The following is a 23,492-nucleotide window of genomic DNA, read 5'->3' as shown; positions in this document are numbered from 1 at the left end:
CAGATATAAAAATGTATATACACAACATGTATTTTTGCAGTGTTCTACACCTTGGTTTTTAAATTTACTGTAACTTAGACCTCTTTTCATATCAGTATATTTAGATTTGTCTCATTTTTTTAAAATTCCACTTATAAATGTACCCTAACTCAGTTAACAAATTGTACTCTGAGACATGTGGGTTGTTACCAATTTTTCACTATTACAATAATGCAATGAACATCCTTATATGTGTATTTTTTTATCAGTGTATCTGGGGTTAAATTCTGAGAATAGAAATTGTTGCATCAAAGCGTATGTATAAATTTTTGTCAGTTATTGTCAAATTACCTTTCCAAAACATTCTGCCAACTGGCACTTCCACTTTCAGTCAAAAGATGACTTCCCACTTTTCTACTTCCTCTCCAACAATGGGTATTAGATAATATTTTAGGAAATATGTTTTGTTATCAAATGTTCATCTGATGGGTGAAATATCTTTCTTTTGTTGTTGTTGTTTTTGTTATGTGTATGTCCAATTCTGAGTAAGGTTGAATATCTTTTTTTCTGCCTATTAACTATTTTATGTTCTTTTAAGTGAAAGGCCTTTTTTTTAATCCTCTGCCTATTTTTCTTTTGAGTTGTCAACTTTTTCTTATAGATGTGCAAAAGCTCATTATATATTACAGGAACTGGACTTGGTTACACATGTAAAAAATCTTTTTTTTTTTTTTTTAAAGATTTTATTTATTTATTTGAGAGAGAATGAGAGACAGAGAGCATGAGAGGGAGGAGGGTCAGAGGGAGAAGCAGACTCCCTGCCGAGGAGGGAGCCCGATGCGGGACTCGATCCCGGGACTCCAGGATCATGACCTGAGCCGAAGGCAGTTGCTTAACCAACTGAGCCACCCAGGCGCCCGTAAAAAATCTTTTTTTCTAGCTTGCTACTTTTTTCTTTGCTTATGCTTATTTGCTATATACATGTTTTAATTTTTATGTTACCAAAATTTATCAGTCCTTCACTCTAAAGATTCTGGATTTAGATAGACATTCCCCATTTCAAGGTATTTAAATTTTTACTTAATTCTTTTCTTCTATGAATGGCTTCTTTTTTTTTTTTAAGATTTTATTTATTTATTTGCTTGAGAAACAGCGAGAGTGAGAGAGCACAAGCAGGGGGAGCAGCAGAGGGAGAAGAAGCAGACTCCCCACAGAGCACGGAGCCCAATGTGGGCCAATCCCAGGATCCTGGGTTCATGACCTGAGCCAAAGGCAGACGCTCAACCCAGGCACCCAGGCACCCCTGAATGGCTTCCTTTCAATTTAAATCTTTTCTCCATCTAAAACTTTTTCTGGTATACGGAGTAGGTTAGTTTTGTTCTAAGTAGATAGTTACCTGCCTCAACACTGTCTTTTGAATTATGTACATTTTTCTCAGTGATTTGAAAAGACATCTATATTTCAGACTAGAGATCCTTTCTTCATCCATACATTAAATATATTTCTGGAACCATTAATCTATTTCATTGATCTTTTTATTCATTTTCTGATTCCAAATTATGGTAATCACTGTAGCATGGTGGTTAATACCTTAGCCAGGTTTGACTTCACTCATTACTGTGCTTTTCAAATACTAGAATTTTAATTTCTATTCTTGATTATTTTTTATCCTACATGAATATGAAATCATTTTGTCAAATTCTACAAAAAAAGAATTTTAGGGGTCTCATTATCATATGGTGTCTTTCTGTAAAAAAAAAAAAAGGTATGTCTTTCGATTGATTCATGTCTTCCCCATGTTCCTTGGAAATCCTTAAAATTTTTATCATAGGGGAGAGGAGGGAAAACTGAATGGGAAGAAATCAAAGAGGGAGACAAACCATGAGAGACTTTTGACTCCAGGAAACAAATTGAAGGTTGTGGAAAGGGAGGTGAGTGGGGGGATGGGGTAACTGGGTGATGGACATTAAGTAGGGCACATGTTGTGATGAGCATTGGGTGTTATATGCAACTAATGAATCACTGAACACTACATCAAAAACTAATGATGTACTATATGTTGGCTAATTGAATTTAAATAAGAAAAATTTTATCATGCAGGTTCTATACATTTCTCCTCTGCTTCACAATGAGATAGTTTATGTTTATAGTAACTACTATAAACTATTATATTTCTTTCATTATAATCCCTAACTGATATTTATTTAGATTACTGAATTTTGTTTATTAATTATTATTGGTGCTCATCCAACTTAAATTTTCAAATTGTTTGCAATAATTTTTTAACTGATTTTCTTGGAATGCTCATATAGAAAAATACATGATCCGTGAATAATCATAATTTTAAGTCATTTCCAATATTTTTATTTGACTATTCATTACAGAAAATATTAAGTAATATAACAGTGGGATCTTTTTCCTGAATTTAATAAAAATGTGTTTATCATTTTGACACTGAGTAGAATGGTAGATTTTTGTATGATATACAATTTTTATCAAGTTAAGGACTGTTCTATTTCTTCATATTCATTCCTTCATTTAAAAATAGATGATGAATTAAATCAAGCCTTTTAAAGCATCTGTGGAAGTTATTTATTTTTCTTTTTTTTAGATTTTATTTATTTATTTGAGAGAGAGAGAGAGCACGAGCAGGAGGGGAGGGAGAAGCAGGCTTCCCCCCCCCCCCCCCCCGAGCAGGAGCCCTACGCGGGGCTCGATCCCAGGACCCCGGGATCATGACCTGAGCCGAAGGCAGCACTTAGCCAACTGAGCCACCCAGGTGGCCCTGGAAGTTATTTTTTTAATTTGAGTTATTACAATGGTTAGACACTGCAATAGGTTTTTCTAATTTTGAACTACCTTACATTCCTAGAGAGCCTTTCAACTAGTCATAATGATTTTAATGTGCTCCCCAAAGCCATATGTCAATACACCATTTCAAATGTCAGCAATTATATTAATGAGTGAGATTGTTCCCTTTGGTTTTGTTATTATTGTTGCTTTTTGTTTTTGTTGTCTTTGTCTAGTTTATTTTCAGAATCATATTTTTATAATCTATCAGTGACTAAAATTATAAATGAAAATCTCTTAGTTTTATTTCCCCTGCATTTGTTCCTTTGGAGCATGCTATGCTTTTTTTACTTGATGAAAAAATATTCATGACAATTATTGAATATTCATGACAAATATTCTCTGTGATATTTAATTATTTTTTTTTTTTAAATCTTGCTTCGATTAAACTATTTTTTATTTTGTATACCCTGGTGCTAAAAATCTTTAGAAAAATGGACATTAAAAACATGATATTTTCTAGGGTTAAAATATCCCAAATCAAAATTTTTTAATTGTCCCATAAAAAGTTCTTTATGACTAATCTTCATTGCCATTGAATGTTCTATGATTCAGAACAAAGAATCAAACATTATATGTTTAGCTGTTTTTTTTTTAAGATTTTACTTATTTATTTGACAGAGAGAGACACAGCGAGAGAGGGAACACAAGCAGGGGGAGTGGGAGAGGGAGAAGCAGGCCTCTCGCCAAGTAGGGAGCCCGATGCGGGGCTCGATCCCAGGACCCTGGGATCATGACCTGAGCCGAAGGCAGACGCTTAATGACTGAGCCACCCAGGTGCCCCATATATGTTTAGTTTTAATGTCTCCGTAGTCTCCTTTAATCTGGTACAGCCCCCCATTTTATTTTCTATATCTAACTGATATTTTTAAAGGATCCAGGCCATTTTATTATAGAATATTCCCAAATTGATATTTTTCTGATTGTTTTCTCATTTAATGATTCAGGTTAAACATTCTGGGCAAGAACATTATATCAGTGACATTGCATAGTTTTATAGCATCATGCAAGGAGGCATACATTGTCAGTTTGTCCCAGTGCTTAGTCTCATCAGCTGGTGAGATGATGTGATATTTTGAGATCATATAAATGCCTGATTTCCCAACAAATTTTCATTCAATAGTATTAACACCCATTAATGATCTTTACCTAAATCAGTTATTATTTTGCTGGGTGCACTATTAAAATTATCTAATTCTACTTTTCTCCATATATTTATTAGCTGGCAATCTCTCCTAAAGAAGAGCTTACTCTTCACCTCACTGCCCTTAAATGAGGAATGCTGTGGGCTCATGTATTCTTTTTTATTCTATGTGTCATAACTCATTTGCATCATTATTGTTTTTGATGCTTTTTGCATCAAAGACACAAACTATGATTATATAGCAGAAGTCTTTGTTATTAGGAGATATATACTGTCGTGATATCATATACGTCATGATATGTGCAACTTACTTCCAAATTATTCAAAATATATGAATACACAAATTATACAAAATACAAAATACAAAAGAGAGAGCTAATGTGGAAAAGCAATAGCAAATTGTAAATCCGAATGAAGGTTTGAATTTTTTTAAGCAGAAAAGGAACTAAACAAAGTACAAACAGATAAAATGTTAAAAACTGCTTAGTTCTTACACCAAAACCTCAGATTCCTTTTTCTTTCATTGCACCTAATAGGAGAAGGAAGGAAGTGTTTCCCACTAGCCCCCAGTACCTTATTCCTTTGCCCTCCATCCAATCTGCCAGCTGGTAACTGTTTATTTTACTTTTGTCACACTTCTATTTCCTTTTCATTTCCCACTAAAACCACACTACTTCAGGTTCTTCTCTATGCATTCCAAAGTTTCCATGACAAATTCCCACAGCACAACATTGACTAGGTCCATACCTTGCTCAAAACCCCCAGTGGTTCTTTGTCTGCCATGGAATATCATCCACATTCCTCAAAGGGGCATTTAAAGTCCCCCACATTCTATTAACACATCAGTTCTGGTCCCTCTCACAAATGGTACATAGAGGTCCAATTTGACTCCTTTTGGCCTGAAAAATTCGTATTCTTTTCTACCTTCTTTCTCATCTATATCTCCATTTGTTGAGAATGTAGTCAACCTGAAAATTTCAAATTCTACCTCTTCCATAAAGAGTTCTCCAATTCCCTTAATGTGGAAGTTATTTCCCTTTTGCAGGGCTCATAAGACACTATAAGTCTTTCCTACAGCACATATCTCAATGTGTCTTATCATAGAGAGAAGCCTCATCATTCCTTTTGAGATCCAGTCAAGGTCATAGCCTTCCTAAAGACAGAAACTTCTATTACCTATTTTTATCTCTCCTGACAACTAGTACAGTCCCTAGTAGGCCTCAAGAAATATTGGTGGAATTGAATTTTTAAAACTACAGTCACCAATAGTTTCTGAAAATGACAAAATTTTTACCTGCTCGTAGACTATACATACACCCCTAAATGGAAAATATTCCAGACAGTATATCAGGATCAGTATATTATTCAGAAACCTATTAGTATCATCATCATCAAAAGCAGGGTCTTCAGAAATGAACAGCAATGGTGGAAAATCTTAAGAATGTGGAGGGTGACTGCATTTTGTTTTCATCAGAGACACTAAATAACCTGGAGACATAAATTTCCTGCTGAAGAGTTCCAACATAAAGTCGTTTCGATCTAGGAGGAAATATGAAGTTACTGTGGTTTTGAAACAAGGCATGACATAAGGAGGGCAATGTTTCAGAAACGTTATTCTGGAAAATGAATGCAAAATGGATTAAAAGGGCAAGTGCTGAGGTACAATTAGAAATGTGTCACAGCAATGCCGGGTGGAGAGGGTCTACAGCAGCAGAAATGAAGACAGAAAGGTAACGCGGAGACAAAAGAAGATATAAATTTGAAAGCACACATGAGTTGATTTAGGCAAACTACGAAGAAAAGAAGAAAAAAATCCAGCATTTGAGAATTCAATTTTATTATGTCATACAGCTGTAGTTATAAGATTTCTCCAACGTCACCTCCAACTAAACAGGGCTAAGGGCTCCCAACACACCCCCTGCTTGCTTCTATTTAGCATGTTAGGGGAAAATCTGTTGTCTTTCCCATTCCAGCTAGCCTGGAGCCAGTTGAGGGCAAAGACCACGGTATATTCATCTTTATAGCCCCAGTCCCTAGTATAGTCAAGGCATATAGAAGGCCAAAAAAAAGGTAATAGAACTGCCCTGATGGTAATTTACCATAAGTAAAAGGAAAGACTGAATTTGCGCATAAAATCTAAATAGTACACAGGGGTGGTAGCTAACAGACAAAGGTGTGTGAGTCTTCCAGAAGGGAGAAGTAATTTTTCTATTACACTATGTTTGCCTACCTCTGTAAGGGCAAAGTTCAAAATTATTTTGAATGTTCCACAATGCCTAGCACAGCAGTTAAAATGTAGTGGATGCTCAATCAGAATTATTTTTAAATTTTTTAAAAGAATCAACAATAATAGCTTAGTTTCTTTGACCACTCTTATTTTATCATAAAATATTTAAGCATTAAGATAGAGCCCCAGGTTCATAAAATAATCTGAGATTTTTCCTTATTCACAAATATTCTTTTTATATAGAGAAAAATACATTAAGATGTGATGCCATCAAATTCTTATTCGAGAATTCACTAGAGAAAAATAAAATTAAGATTTCCCTTAAATCTGGTTTAAAAGAAAGGCAGAAGAGTTGGGCCGTAGATTATTCTAGTCAGTTAAACAGTCTTTCTGAAAATATAAAACCAAAAATATATTTTGATCATAAAGATGTATCTTTTCCTCAGTGATTAATTGCTTTAATTTTAGTGGTTACTTTAAGTTATCATGATTTCTGTTCCTACACTTTCAATCATTTTGTAGATTCTCCTAAGGTCAACTAATTTGTCAATGAGTCATATTTTGTATTGTAAATTATAATCTGTTTACCTAGTGCAGGGGTCAGCAAACTTCTGTAAAGAGCCAGATAAGTAGTTATTTTAGGCTTTGCAAGCCACTTTGTCATAACTATTCAGCTCCACTGTTATAGAGAAAAAGTATCCATAGACAATACATAAGCAAATGAGCATGGTCATTTTTCAATAAAATAACAGAAAAGGCAGTGGGCCAAACTTGGCCCATGGCTATAATTTGCCAACCCCTACCTTAGAACATTAGTTTAAATTTTATTATGAAAATGTTCAAATATACAGAAAAACAAAGAGAAAACCATATACTATCATTTAGATTTGGCAATTAACCTTTTGCTGTATTTACTTTATCTATGTTACTGCTAAATTACCATAAAGAAAATTTCTGTCACCAGTTTTGCCTCTGCATAATTTAGCATGTATCTTTAAAAATAAAGACATATTGCTACATAGCTTAATAAAATTTATAATAATTCCCCAACAGTCTGTATTTAAATTTCACCAAATATCTCCAAAATCATTTCTATAGCTGTTTGGTTCAAATCAGGAATCCAATTAAGGATCAGACATTATATTTGGTTGTTAGATATTAAAAGAAAAGTATCCTTTAATCTAAAGCAACAGCCTCCATCCCCCAGACTTTCTTGTGACTCACTAAGAAATAGCCTGATTTTAAACAATGTGAATAAGATCTGGAATCGATACATCTCATAGAAACATTAATATAGAGACAAACACAAAGATTTTTGTTTATATTATCCTCAACATATTTACCTCAATTTTTCTATTTTTAAGATTTATTTTCATCTTTCACCTATTTTTTTAAACAACTTGTAGATCTGATTAGGGTAATTTGACACATATATGAAAGCAGAGTTTCACATATGACATAAAAGCTTATTTCACCAGGTTCTCTGAAATACATGAATTCATGCTATGTATATGAAGCAGGTAGAATGGTCAGGTACTTTAATTAGGCCAAAGAAATTCTAGATCGGGGGCACTTGGGTGGCTCAGTCGGTTAAGCTTCTGCCTTCGGCTCAGGTGAGGATCTCAGGGTCTTGGGATCGCTACTCAGTGGGGAGTCTGCTTCTCCCTCTGCCTGCCACTCCCCCTGCTCGTGCTCTCTCACTCTCGCTCTCTCTCTCAAATAAATAAAATCTTAAAAAAAAAAAGTAAAATCTAGATCCGTAGAATCCATCACCTTTAGTGAAAGATGCTGATTATTTTGTGTTGTAAGAAGGCGTTACAGTATCACACGCTGTGAACAAATATAGAAATGTAGGCACTGGAGATGACATTCTGGAGTTTGCAAGTACCTTATAAGAGAGAGGAAAATCCCTTCCCAGGAGAGTTTTGATCACTGTGAGAAAATCTCTTATCAGGGAAATTCCAAACAGAAAAATCACCCCAAATTTCATAAAATGTCTATGAAATGAGAACTGTTGTTATGTACATGGAGGTCCACACACCAACCAATTTTCAGATAGAAACAGGGTCCAAGAAGCCGATTCGTGCCGCACAGTTACATGACAGTGTGATATGAAATTACAGGTAAGATGGCTGGAAGAAATAATTGAGAAGATGTGAATGTGCAAATGAGAGGAGTTTGTGTTGTTTTAAAGTATCTTAACTCATTGGCATTAGGAAATAGGATCGGGAAGGGGTCAGGAAGAGGGAGTGGGCCAACTCACATAACAAGAGCACATAAAGGAAAGGGAATCAAAAGGTGTTGACTGGAAACTCTGAAAGATAGAGGTCCCTCAGTTGAGAAAAGGAATAGGGTAGATTTAATTAAAGGGAGTTGAATTTATAAAGAACAAAAGGAATGAAGGCTTAGAACAAGACAGAAGATAATAAAAGCAAGACTGTTCTAACCTCTCTGCACTGTGCCGATATGTTAACTACTGGCCACATGTGGTTGTTTAAACTTAAATTCACTAAAATTAAATGAAGTTAAAAATTCAGCTCCTCAGTCATATTAAGCCACATGTCAAATGCTCCGTAGCCACAGATGGTTAGTGGCTACCATACTGGATGGCACAGATAGAGAACATTTCCACATTTCAGGAAGATCTATTGGACAACGCTGTTCTAAGGAGATTAAAATGGTAGTAAAGAGAAAAAGGCAGGGAAAGAAGTGAAGGAGAAGGAATGATGATTCATAAACTCCCTTTCCCCCTTGTGCTCACTGTCACTAGTCCTCATGTGACAGTTAAGATAGGCACTGCTTTACTATATTAAGGTTCTGCCACACCTCCTCTCCAGAGAGGCGCGGAGAGATCGCTGTCTGACAAATGCTCTAGGTGGTTGGGACTCTTGGAGCAGGGCATTGAGTTAGGGGTGGAGCCAGGGTTGGGATGAGGAAGGGCCATTCAATGGATGAAGAGGGCCTGTGCACAACCTAGCACCACGCCCAGAACTCAAGGTGGATAAAACATTCACTTGCCACTGGAAAAGCTGCAAGAGTAGATTCTTTCATCTCTGTGTGCTCAGTGAATCTTCAGTCATTCACACTCATACAATCCTACTACTAATAAATTGCTCAGACTAAGTCATAGGTCGATACTCACATTCTATCTTACTCCACTAAGAGAAATTTGGCCTGACCATCTCCTTTTATTTCATTAATTCATACCAACCAATTCTTATCATAAGCATTCTTAGTCACTGAAACTATATGTAGGCATCATGGCTCCTTCTCCCTAAGCTCCATGAGGAAGAGCATGGAATTGCAAACCACTGCTGAGTAACCTTCTTTCCCACACATCTGTCATGAAATGACAGCATTTTGTAGAGCCTCTGACCCTCAGAGACATCTTCCCTTTCTGGGACATGGTTAGGATCTTTTTGACCACAATCGACGTCTTATCAGATGGTTCTCTCGTTCCACACTGCCATTTCAAGACTTCCCGCCACTCACAATATTTACACTGGATGTAGCCAGATGAAGAGAGGATAACCCAAAATACTTTCAAATGCTGCCTTGTGAGAGTCACTCTTTTCATAATCTCAGGGCTGCATCCAGTCTCCCATTTGCATGTGCGTGGGCAGCCATTTCTTCAGTGCATTGCCCATGTTCTAATTGGCTCACTATCCAGATTCTTGGCTCTGTGCTTGGGACTCGTCATTGACTTTTCACCCACCTCACCTGCAGAGCAGCTTTCCGTGTTCCCATTAGCATTTCAGACACCGATCTTCATTCGTAAAACGATCAACAAGATTTTAATTGGTGGCTCTGATTTTTACTTTTAATCTGGCTTAGAGATACTTTAAATTTTGTTTTACTACATTTGAAAAGGGCAGAATCTTAAAGAGAGAAAAATAACTGGGGACAGAAGATACTCAGAGAAAAAATAGAGGCTTCCTTGGACTCAGGCTGTCCACTTAAAGGAACTGTGACTTACGCAGGGGACCTTATCATTGTAAGTAGCATAGTTCTGCTTGTTTGAATTAATACTTTTAAAAAAAATCCCCACTCTTAACATCAGTAAATTTTCTGTTTCTTTGATAACAGCTTAGAAAATGACTGAATATTTCGTAACATCCACTGAAATGGACAGTTTATGATTTTCGATTTTGACCTGAGTGTCTGGCTATGAATATGAACTGGATAATCCTCTTTGAATAATATCAGCATCCAGACTACACTTGCCTTTTTAAGAGAGAAGAAGCGTAACAACCTGTAAATAGAGCATAGGGGGCAAAGCCCCTTCAATTGTACGACTCTCCATACCTCTGATCATTTTAAATGCCTGACACTGAAAACCTTCATTAAAGGAGTGAACCTTCCAGCCCCACAGAGAGCTGCCTTTCAGCTGGAAGAAGGGTGTGTCCCTGAGCTTTTACCTGGGAGCAATGATGATCTTGTCAAGCATTTCAGTGAGACCAGCCCAAGTTTTTAGGGTGGGGATCTAGACAGGTTATACGTAGCTTCGTTCTTCTCCCAGAGAAGGCAGAAACACCTCAAAGCCTGCATGTAAGAACATCTACTGAGAAATTATTTTAATCAGACACCAGCTGAGTGGGGGAAAGAAAAAGAACAGAGAAGAACAAACAAAACTCCCTCAGTCTTGGATGTAGGAGAACCCAGCTGCAATGGACTGGCACTCTTTTACAACTGCTGCAGGGCTGTTCATTCTTCTGGTAAGTGGATTCTGTTCAAAACCCTCATAACCATGCTCATTGGAAACAAGGGAGAACTTTTTAGAAAGTGTTATTTAGTGTTATTTCTAACCTAAACCCATTAAAAGTTTATGTTAATGACAAGGTGATTTTATGAACTAGATTTTTAAATAGGGTTTCTCTCTTTAATTGAAGACTCGAGCATATTAATGCATCAGAGTTAACTCATCATATCACATCTCTGACACTGAAGTCAGTGCTAAGTCATGCTGGGAAAATACTGATTTGGGAAAGTCTTATCACCACTTGCTAGCGTTTTGTTGTTCAAATTCTTTTTTGTAGGTGGGCTCTTAAGCTAATATCACAGGTGTGTCCTGATCTTTACCCTAAACATTTTTCCATTCTTTGGGTATCTTTGCTGGCAGATATACTGTAATTTTAAAACACAAAAATAGGATACATATAAATTTAAACCATAGTAATGTGTGACTGGCCTCACAATCCAAATAAACTCATCGGTTCCATATGTGGTTGGGATCCTTATCACTAATATCAAAAGCTCCACACTGCTAAACTGTGATTTTATTTAAAACATTTTTTTTTAATCTCAGAAAAACATGGTGGTACGGGAGATTTATAAGTGATATAATAAGTGAAGGAATAGCTATAATTAAGGTGTAAGTATAATTATGATGATACTGGTTCTTACTACTGGAAAGTCAGTAATGACTATGATATAAAAATTGTATATTTGATGTTTAGACAAATGTAATGCGATTGCTTTATCACTGTCTACCTTACACGTTATTAATTTTCTCTTTTTAGCGATAACTAAGGTGCTGCATCAAATTTCACATAGGTTGGAAATTTTAAAATCATAGTCTTTCTCACAGTAAGGTTAATGTAATCTGAAGAGGCAAGTGCCAGGTAAATTGGCCTCCAATTTGGCAGGATGTAGTGCTGTGGTTCATATTTGTTTCTTTTTTTTTTTTTCTTAAGATTTTATTTATTTATTTGACAGAGACCCAGCGAGAGAGGGAACACAAGCAGGGGGTAGTGGGAGAGGGAGAAGCAGGCTTCCCGCTGAGCAGGGAGCCCGATGCAGGGCTCGATCCCAGGACCCTGGGATCATGACCTGAGCCAAAGGCAGATGCTTAACGACTGAGCCACCCAGGTGCCCCTCATATTTGTTTCTACTTGCTTAATTTTTGAACTGGATTGTTGGGTTTATATAATAACAAGTTAGAACTTTGATTCAACGTATGCTGGCTAGTTTGAATTCCTTTTATTAAGTAAGGTTATACCAGTGGATTTGTTACAAATAAGCATCAATAAGCTGGTAGCTTTAGTTCCAAGATGCCTTCAAAGACCAGCCCTATATCATGGACTTTTTAATGGATCTTTAGGACCAGTTATTATCATAATTTGGGATGTGGTAAGGATTAACAAGCACTATACACTATGTTATTTAAATATAGGAACATCTGTAAATTGCAAGATAATCAAATACTTTTATTTTTAATTTCATGTAAATCTGATCCATTAAGGCCTATTATAGCTTCAGTTGATTAGAGTTTATTCAGATGCTTATGTGCTTTCATTAAATGTATAAAATACCTTATTTCTTTATTTTCATGATTATTCCTAATTAATTACATCCTATGAAATTCCTTTAAATAGTCACTGTCTAGTTAGTCATTCTTCATAAAATGTACCATTTTATCAAAATCATGTATCCTCATTGACCTTTCTTCTTTATAGAGAGGTTTCTGGACATTTGTACTTTATTGTCAAATTTGGATAGTTTTGGCTTTTTGTTTGTGGATCGTTTGTTTGTTGCCATATTTTACTTTGGAATCAATCACAAGTTTCTCATTCCTCTGATGAAAATTATTTCTCAAAGAACTTACTCTATAATGAATTAAAATGTTTCTTTTTCATACTATTGTAACTTTTTTTGTAAAACATTTTACTTTCTAAGGTTTGAAAAATCATCATTTATTTTTACTACCGATTTTACCAGATGATTTGGATAAATGTACTTTGGAGTTATACAATCTATTTTTGCTTTAAATTGTTTTTTTTCCCCGGGGTGCCTGGGTGGCTCAGTCAGTTAAGTGTCTGCCTTTGACTTGGGTCATGATCTCAGGGTCCTGGGATCGAGTCCCTCAACGGGCTCCCTGCTCAGTGTGGAGTCCGCTTCTCTCTCTCTCTCTCTGCCCCTACCCCCTGCTCATGCTCTCATGCTCGCTCACTCTCTCTTTCTCTCTCTCTCTCAAATAAACAAATAGAATCTTTAAAAAAAAAAAAAAGATATTTTTCCCTGAAAATTAACTACCACTATAGCAAGTTCTTCCACTTACCTTTCTGCTAGTCTCACTATGAATGTTTGCTTTTACCAAAAAAAAAAAAAGAAAGAAAGAAAAGAAAAGAAAAGAAATCTATGTAAAGTCTTTATTCTTCTCTGCTCAAAGTCTATAATAAGTGAAAATCTACATTAGGGAGCATACTTGGACTATTTTAAAGACCTTTAAGACATTTAAACTGGTAATATCTTTCATGCAAATCCATTTGAGAGCTGAGAAGCCAACTATTTACGTGTATGTTGTATAGTCTGCTTAATATACCTGAAAGTTTTAAGCCGTGGTCAGACTAGTGAATTAGATCAGGGAGAATAAAGCAGAAGAATCTGCTCTCAAAACAAGCAAGATGGTCACAGGACTATTTCATTTTTAGACAAGCCTCCTAGAGAGACAAGAGCTTATACCTGTTATAACACCGCAAGCCAAAGAAATGTTATTGACCCCTCATTTATTTTCCTTTCTTTTCTGTCTCCATGAAATTAGTGTATTGGGGAGGGGGGATGTGGAATGTATTCTAGACCAGAGAACAATGTCACCTAGGTACCATACACAAGAAATTTCTGTGAATGGTTGTGACAATGAGATAATGTATGGCCAGGCCACTGTAGGAAAGCAAACAGAAGCAGTAGAATTTTTATAGTTCTAATGATTTCTGAAAATACTTGCAACTTTGCCAGATTCAATTAGTCAACACAAATCAATACAAACTCAAGGTGTCTTTTTCTTTAGAGGTTAACTTCTGCAGCTTATCTTAAAAGAACAAGTAAACCTGTCTTTACTGATTTCCAAGAATAATCCAATTTGTACAGTTTATCATACCAGCTTAGCTTCTGCTCTTTCCATGGTTAATATTTCCTTTCAAAAGAAAACCTCTGACCACCTGATAAACCAGCTCCACAATTTGACTTAGCTGAAATAATTTAGGATAGAAGCAGGAGGTTTCAAAATATTTCTCAGCATTCAGACTAAAATACACAGAAAAAAATACATACTTCATTACATAGTTCACCAACTTACTTGAACCAGACATCTTAAATTCCCATAATCGTGTTCATTGATGCAAGAGAAGCAAGAGGACTAAAAACTAATACAGACCAAACAGAAGACTAGCAAAAGAGAGGATTTTTTATGCTTTCCTGTGCATATATTATAGTAATATATATTATAGATAATAGTACGTCAGTAAAATATTTTATAGAAAATGTTACTATTTCTGTTCACCTGTTCCAGCAAAATTTACAATTTGTATTTAAGGAAAATCATTTCCATTTACATGTATTCTTAAAAGCTTTATTATTTCACTGAAGATTTAGGATCAGCATCTTCTTGCGCCTTTGTGAAAAGAGGGACTACAAATTTACCATCATTTAATTGGCTTGAGTTGCCACAGAGTAAAACATTTTGCGATGCCTGATTTAGGTAATAGAAAAACCTAAACCACTGAGAAATGCTGTCTCGATAAATTTGAAGGCTTGGCCCCTAAGGGACAAGATTCACCTATTTAACAAGGCTTATGAGTGTAAAAAAGAAAACACTCTTGTCTATACCCAGAGCCCTTAATTTCAGGTAACTCTTTCTCCACTATACATTCTTCAAGGACATTGGTGCCGAGTATCCCCATGTCCTAACAGGTATTGCCTAACAAATAAGCAGAAAGCATGCTCGGCATTGCAGTTACTTACTATGCTTCTGTCCATGAGGGAATGCCCTACAGAGTGCTGGGACATGCCACTCTTGCTGGTTATGCTTGCCATGCAAATTCCTTTTAAAGGACTTAGGCAGGTCGAAGTAGTTTAAATGCCATTGGCTGCTGATCTATATTCTCTATTGGTCTTTGAGAAGAGGGTGCAGCCTTATACACTTGTCTAATGAAAAGCCACATCTCCACAAATTAATGGCTGCTGGTTGCTCATAAAACTACTTGACTGTAAGTTATTTGAGGACAGATTCTGTGTCTGAATCACTTTTGTATCCTTCGTAGTCCCTTGCACCAGTGCAAGATTGCTCAATAGATGTTTAAATCACACAAAGTTGGGGCATCAGAAGGCAATTTGGGGATAGTTTATATTTCTCTTCCCCTACACGTTCCAAAAAATCATCAAGGAATTAAACATAGAAATAATCAGGTTGAATTTCCTTAACACTTATTTTTATGGTGTTTTATTATATTTACTTTACATTTCATCTAAGTTTACCATAGTATTTTTTAGAGCTTAAGCCCTTTAATCTGGTCTTTATTCCATATAATATACATTCAATACATATTTTTGTCAAATAAATAAATAAACCAATGAGCAAATAAGAAAAATCAACCTATCGAGATGTTGTCAACTCCAAACTGATAGTAATACAAAGACAAAAAGGTTTAAAAAGAAGCAAATTGTTATATTTTGGCTCGGTCTCAAGTTCATCCTGGTGATGTAAAATACAGTTATCAAATACGTCAGCATTTGATGCTTAACCAGCGAGTGGCTATGGAAAACCAACTCCCAGTTATTATATACAAGAGGTTTTCCTCACTGAAATTACTTATTACTTTTAAGACCATTTTATTATTTGCAAAGAAATGTAAACCTCAGTATCAAAGGAAAAAAAAACCTAAAAATGAATATAATTAGAGAATCATTGAAATTAGCATGTGTCTTGTGGCTTTTTAAGTTTTTTATATGTGGATTTGCTCTTCAAATAGAAATGAAGGACGGACTCACTGAGGATGCACTTCAAGTGAATTATATCCACTACTTTTTTAGAATTTTTGAATTAGAAAGGGCTTTAGTCTCATAAACAGCCGAGGAAATGGAGGCACAGAGGGACACACCCCGTAGGCAAGAGAGATGAGATATACTCAGCCTAATAATGCCTGTATTCATTTCCAAGTGAATCTCCATCATGAGCCTCCACAGTACATATTTTCAACTCATTTAGGAATCCAAACTGCTCCCCTGATTGACAGAAAATAACCTTATCTTTACTCTACAGACAAGGTCTAAATCAATCGAATGATGTCCTTCAACTACCTCTCATGGCCTATTGATTTTAATCTCCATCCTTCCTCTCTTCCTTACCCTCTGTCTTCAGAGTCTTTTCTTTCTGCCTATTCCCTTCTGCTCTCTCCATCACACTTCCACCAAATACTTTCTTTTTGAACCTCTCTTTCTAATCAAAATCTCCTACTTTCTTCTTTCTTTGCCTTCAAAAATCCATGTCTTCCTCTCCCAGAATATTTCCTTGTATGCCAGATCTCATTCTACCATTCCATCTTTGTTTCCTTTTACAATCAAACTTCCTGGAAAGGTGGCCATCTTTATGTCCTTTCCCCCTCCATTTTATTCACCAATCCCTTTTAGTCAGGAAGGACTCATTCCATGGAACTGAAGGGATTCTCCTGAAGGTCACAGGAAACCTCAGGATTCACTCTACTCAAGTATTTTATGTCATCTGACACTTGTTCCCATCCCATCTCTCTTTCAGTTCTCCCTTCCTTTGACATCTGTAATATTGCATTATATTGTCTTCCCATTTCTTTGGCTATTTCTTTTCTCTTTTTCTTTGTTGCTTGTTTCTGTCATTGTTCTTTATTCTATCACTGTAGGAATTCCCCTAGCTTCATGCTCAGCCACAGGCTGTTTCTTTGTTGTATTCCCTACTTTAGGGTTTTCAAATTCTCCCATGATTTAAACTGTTCTACCTGAGCAGATGTCCCTCAAATCTGTATGAGGACTGAACTACTGTTCATGGTGCTGAGACATATTTCAAATTGCTAAGTACCGTCACCTGGCCGTTTCTGTAGCATCTCAAAGTCAATGTGTTCTAACCTGCTAAATCTCATCTCTTAGTTTGAAACTGCCATCACTTGAGATTCTTCCTTCTCTTGACTCCCATGTCCTACTTGTTCTCAAGCCCCATCAGTTTCAGTTGTGTGGAATCTCTCCCTTGATCTTCCTGGTCTGTTACCACTACTACTGCTCCCCTTCTTCTCTGCCTTATCTCTGATCTGTTTTGATGTGGAACACTCCACTACTCATGGCCTATAATCCTGCCTCTTCCCACAACCTGTGGTGAGAGTAATCTTTTAAACCCACAATTTTATCATGCCTTTTCCATGATCAAGTAACTTTGATATTTTCCTACTGCCCACAGGGATTTGGTGTTAGAATTGGAAAGGTAGCTGTATATAATTTAGTTTACCCCTATCATTTTACAAATGAGAAAACTAAGGCTCGAGAACTTAGGAAGTACATTGAAAGCTTTCTGACTCTACCAAATACTCTTTTTATCTCATTATTTTGCCTTTGAAAGTCCAAGAGTGACTTTGTTTCACCATTTATTCTAGACTCTGAGCAAAAGACAATAAGGCTATGTCAACACAACATATTTTTAAGCAGACTTGGCAGTTTTTTAATTACTAATTCAATTGGGAGACTGACACTATGGTGAAACTGACTTGGTCTTCTGCCTAAATTGCCTCTCATGGGAAAAAGAATGACCCAGCTTCATAAAGTTGGAAGGTTTATTAGTCATCTGACATAGTTCTCCAAAACAAACAGTAGGCTCTGACACTTCAGTGCAGAAGGGAAGTGCAAGACATGTAACAGATGCCTACACAACTCTGTAGCTATGAAGAAATGGCTTCCAAATAGACAAAGAAGGTATCCCCACACCCCCATTCCACACCCACAAATGAGAGAGAGGATAGAGTGCTCATGAGTTCATAGGTGGCAAGAAGTAACATTATCTTAATTCTGCACCCGAGAGGGACTCAACAATAACATTTCAGTTACTCATCCAAACCATTTGTGCCATCTACTTCTTTTCCCCCTGGAATTCCTATTATTGTTGTTGTTGTTGTTGCTGTTATACATGAACATTCTTAATTGTAAGGCTAATATGAGATGAGATTAAAATCAGAATGGCTTGAATTCTCAAAGTTGTAATGTCAATTCTCCGCTGTATATTTTATTAGTAATTTAGTTGGAATAGGCTATCTTGCATTTCATTGTAAAACCCATACCACAAGCACAAATTTAGGCTGAATTTTATTGGGTAATATTTAGCCATAAATTAGTATTCCAAACTCAATTTCCTCATCTGTAAAATGGAGATAATGAAATTATAGTATTGACCACATGTATTTGTGAAGATTGAATGCATGGATTTCTCTAAATACATTGTCTCGTAATTAGTCACTATTCAGTGAATTGTAACAGTGATAATAATAATAAACATTAAATATATACCATGAGTATATAATTCCTATAAAAAAATCTCTTTACACTACTCTTATTAACCAAAAAATACGTATTTTCCTGAATTATCAATTATAACAATTTTTGAAAAATATGTATTTGAAAACCAAAATTTTATTTTTATTTATTGGTGAGATTAAAACTATAAAAAGTAACTTACTATATTTTGAAATTACTCTTATTAGTATTTTTAAAATGCAAGCTAAAATTTCTTCTATCAGTGATACAGAAGTCTGTGATAATTTTCATACATTGCAATTCTGAAAAAATTCAAATAGTTGAAAATTTTGTATTTAGGGATAAATAAAAACTAAGGATTTACACCTTCTTTAATGACTCCAAGTGCAAGTTAAAACTTAATAAATGCAAATTAACCTTCACATCTACACCTAATTTTTTATTTTTTTATTTTTAAAGATTTTATTTATTTATTTGACAGACAGAGACAGCGAGAGAGGGAACACAAGCAGGGGGAGTGGGAGAGGGAGAAGCAGGCTTCCCGCTGAACAGGGGACCCCGATGCAGGGCTCCACAGAGCTCGATCCCAGGACCCCAGGATCATGACCTGAGCTGAAGGCAGATGCTTAACAACCGAGCCACTCAGGCACCCCTACACCTAATTTTTTAGATAGGTATTTTACTCTGTCTTAAGTATATTGACATATTAAACTTGATATATAGATGTCTGTCTTTTTAGAAATGCCTTTGGGTTTTAGAGAAAAGTAATTTAAATTATCCTGATCTTTCACTACAAATCACATGTAAAGATTGAGGCCAAGTTGAAACAAGGCAGAGCTCTGCTTGAGTAGCTCATTTGTTGGGCAGGGAAATTGTTTAACGCTGGAGAAGATACTAATGGAAGTTGCTTACCCACTAATTTGTCCCTACATGCCTACAATTTCTTCTCCTTACTATGGAACTATAGAAGGATGCATTTATATCTGCAGGAACTCATTTTTACAGAGGAAATTATTTGCTTTTATTTTAGAACTTTTTATTCTCATATTTCAAAGTAAATCTATCATCTTAAGATTTTCAAAAATACTAGAAAATCTTCCATTTAGAATTAGAATATGAAGGAGCAAATATTCTGGAACTTTTCAGATATTTTCCGTTTCATGTCCTTTCTTCACTCCAAAACACTTTTTTTTCTATTTCCGTCAATGGTTAGTCAGATCCTGGAACTATAGTCAGAAGTTTAAGTATCATAACTTACTACTGAATATCACTGAATAACATCAGAGTATCTCTAGCTCCTTAGGCACAAGATTTACAAAGAAAGCCTAAATTTCCAACCCTCACTCCCTCTGCGTTCAATATCCTAGTTCATATCATAACAAGTATCTGCATAGGCAAAGAATGAAAAAGAGGTTAAAAAATAAAGTGATTAAAAAGAAGGGCATAACTGAAAAGTAAAGACAAAAAGAAAAGGAATCCATAGCATCATCATTAGACCTGAGAGAGAAGCCAGATCCATCTGCTATCCGGACTGATAGAATAATTCTAATTACTCACAAGATTTATTTGATTTTTTAAAATGATTGGATAACATGAATTATAAAGCACTCAATAAAAATTAACTGTTGTTATTATTTTGTTTTTTATAGGTGGTGGTGGAAGTTAACAGTGAATTTCGAATCCAGGTAATATACAGCAAATCTATCTTCTCCAAATTAAAAACAAGGAAAATGGTTTGGGAGTAACAACACATTTTCCAAAGAAAATTCATCCTTATAAGTAAAAATATAATGTTATGCTAAAATTAATAGATTATCAAAATCACCAATTTTCCCAATTAAACATCCTCTCTTTCTGATATTACCATTACCCTCTCCTCCAAAACCTTCAGTGGCATGTGAATTATGAATAAAAGTTAATAGATATCACTATTTTATCGTGTCCATTCAAGGTAAGAGATTACAACACCAAAAATGGCACCATCAAGTGGCATTCAATCAGGAGGCAAAAACGTGAATGGATCAAGTTCGCTGCAGCCTGTCGTGAAGGTGAAGACAATTCAAAGAGGAACCCAATCGCCAAAGTAAGTATCAACACCAAAGTGTAAAATCAAAAATCAGAATGGAGGGGTACCTGGGTGGCTCAGTCCTTAAGCGTCTGCCTTCAGCTCAGGTCATGATCCCAGGGTCCTAGGATCGAGCCCCGCATCGGGCTCCTTGCTCGGCGGGGAGCCTGCTTCTCCCTCTCCCACTCCCCCTGCTTGTGTTCCCTCTCTCGCTGTCTCTCATTCTCTGTCAAATAAATAAAATCTTAAAAGAAACAAAAACAAAAACAGAATGGATGGTGTTAAATATCGGAAGAATCTGTCTTTAAATATTTTATGAATATAACTCACTGAGAAGTTATGATACAAAACAGAACTATAGTCACTCAGATTATGAAAACTGAAGCCATGAAAAGGATAAATTAAGAAATTTAGGCACTGGGGTAAACAGTTAAACATTGATGCATCTCATAGGTAAAATAAATACACATGATCATAACTTACCCCAAATTCTAGGTAGAAAAATATAGTGATTTAAATAATGAATTTAGCAGCACACTCAGAGGGACTATTTTAATCTGTATTCTTTCTGCCTTGACCTACTAGAATTGAATTCCTACTTTTGGCTTTTTTTAATAAGAATTCACAATGTACCCTGTTTCATACTCTTTTCCTTTCATTTCCCTTTGTCTTCCTTTGTACAAACACACACACATACACTCACAAATACATCCCCACACAGAGAGATATATACATACATAGACACATACACAAATATACACACACATTCAGACAGATATACAGAGACTGACTCCCCAGTTAGATTTGCTTAGAGTCATACAATATTTCATTTCAAAGAAAGAATCCCAGCTTCTATAAACCACTTATTTGGGGCAATTTCCTTACTTTTCTGATAATACATCCTCCCCATTTTCAGAATTAAGGGCTTCTACACAGAGTCAGATGACTCTTGCCAACTACATAAATCTACTTAAGATTTTCTTCTAAAACTTTACATTTTAAAAAATTTTTGGATCGGGAGATCAAAGTTATATAATGACAATACTGGTAAACTCCTTAAGAGGGCAAGGAGTTCCCTACTCTAGCACCAGGGCTAGTACAGAGCAGGAAAATAATACGATCAATTGTAAGTGTTGAATGAATGAATAAATGAATGAATGAATGATGACTGTCTAGTCCTGGATTTATTAAAAATAATATTTTTTTCTTATTTGGTAGAAATAGAAATTGAATTTCTTTTATTACATTGCTAGTTATTATGGAAAATACTAGAGTTGTAACTAGAAAAATAACTATTTCCAGCATTTCCCAAAAGATAACAGGTACTTACATTTGACAGTTCTCGAGAAAGGTAGCTGTTGTTAATCACACCTAACACTTTTTATTTGCTCTCCGTAATATTTTCACCTGCGCTCTCTCTGCAGATTCACTCAGATTGTGCTGCAAACCAGCAAGTTACATACCGCATCTCTGGAGTAGGAATTGATCAGCCACCTTATGGAATCTTCATCATTAATCAAAAAACTGGTGAAATTAATATCACATCCATAGTTGATCGAGAGGTCACCCCGTTTTTCATTGTAAGTAGGCTCCACGTCAATATATATGTTCAGGCTTACATTATTTTTGGAATACCTTAAGTTTGGATCATATTTGATTTGATTTCAGAAATCCCAAAATTATTTTTGGTTGTCTCAATTCATGAGCATCTCATGACCCAACAGAAACGAAGAGATTAGGAGAAATGCCTTGCTGAAATGCCTTAGCAAAAACATTAGCCTCAGTCTGTCCCTGGTGGCAAGCTGGAATATCTGTTTGGAAGGGCAAGGGCCTAACTCTTACTTCTTTTTCTTTAATTCACCTGAGAATATTGGTTCTTTTTAGCTCTCAAGTAATGATTTTTGAGCCACTAAGGGAGGCTCTTCTGAGTAAACATACTTTATTATAAATCCACATTGCTCCAGCTCACCTGAGCTCAGAATGTGCTTTGGAAATACTCTAATCCATCCTTAACTGAATCATACCTCCATACTTGACAGCGGCCATGATAAAACTTCAAACCTCATTTCCACTTTAAGCAGCTGACATGATGACCAACTTCGTTAAAAAGTCTGAGGCCTTCCATCACACACTCCCACAATTCTCTCTCCCCTGGTTCAGAAATGTTCTGCCGTAAATCCAAAAACAGGATTAATTTTCTGCTTTTTCCCGCAGCTTACCCTCAAGAGGTATCCATTGTTCCACAATCACCCGTTTCTTCAAGAGCCTTATTCTATCAACTTTGTTTTATCATCTCTTTTCTGCTTGCTCCTTGCCTGCTTCCATTTCCATTTATCATCATGGTCAACACTTGTTAATACTTAAAATAAAAGGGAAATACAGAAAACCTTCCTTGATCTTGTAGGCTCTTCAATTAAAACCCCATCCATCCATATCCCCAAACATGTTCAAATAGGAATGGATGCTTGTGCTTTCAGTCATACTGCCTAAGCTAACTTTAATTCCTTAGTCTTCTATTCCAAATCTATATTCCTGCCTTACCTCTGACAATGTTTAACAACAAACTCTCGAGGTCAGCATGCCAACCTATTAGCTTTTCTTGAAGCACGATGCATTTTTATATGAATATACTACACAGGTAAAACAGCATACATTATACTTATATACACTTCATATATAAATAATAATAATAACAATAATAATCTGAACACCCACATAGTCACCACCTAGCTTATGAATATTACCTTCCTTTGAAGCCCCCATGTGACTCTCCTTTACCCCATCCTCAAAGCCAATAGCCCCCACCCCTAATTTCAAACAATGCATTTTCACTACTCTGCTTCTTTCCTCACATAAATCCCTTTGCTTGGAACATCTTGCCAAATACCAGTTACACTTGCTGAAATTCTCTTTCAAGATCTTTCTCAATCATTACATCCTCCTGTGATGTCATACTATTTTTATTC

At 35.8% G+C, this 23,492-nt stretch overlaps 1 protein-coding gene across 1 annotated transcript in view; it reads left to right on the top strand.

Annotated features, from left to right (window-relative positions):
* The first annotated feature begins 10,867 nt into the window (after window positions 1-10,867).
* Window positions 10,868-23,492, top strand: part of DSG1 (desmoglein 1) — a 31,611-nt gene continuing 18,986 nt past the window's right edge. Inside the window, exons 1-4 of the mRNA XM_032421229.1 lie at window positions 10,868-10,915; window positions 20,111-20,146; window positions 20,413-20,544; window positions 21,951-22,106. Of these exons, the coding sequence (XP_032277120.1) occupies window positions 10,868-10,915; window positions 20,111-20,146; window positions 20,413-20,544; window positions 21,951-22,106 (372 nt within the window). The remainder of the gene's footprint in view (window positions 10,916-20,110; window positions 20,147-20,412; window positions 20,545-21,950; window positions 22,107-23,492) is intronic.

This window comes from Phoca vitulina, unplaced genomic scaffold, assembly GCF_004348235.1.
Source record: "Phoca vitulina isolate PV1807 unplaced genomic scaffold, GSC_HSeal_1.0 scaffold24, whole genome shotgun sequence".
NCBI classification, from domain to species: Eukaryota; Metazoa; Chordata; class Mammalia; order Carnivora; family Phocidae; genus Phoca; species Phoca vitulina.
This window is presented reverse-complemented; position numbering and strand designations above follow the sequence as displayed.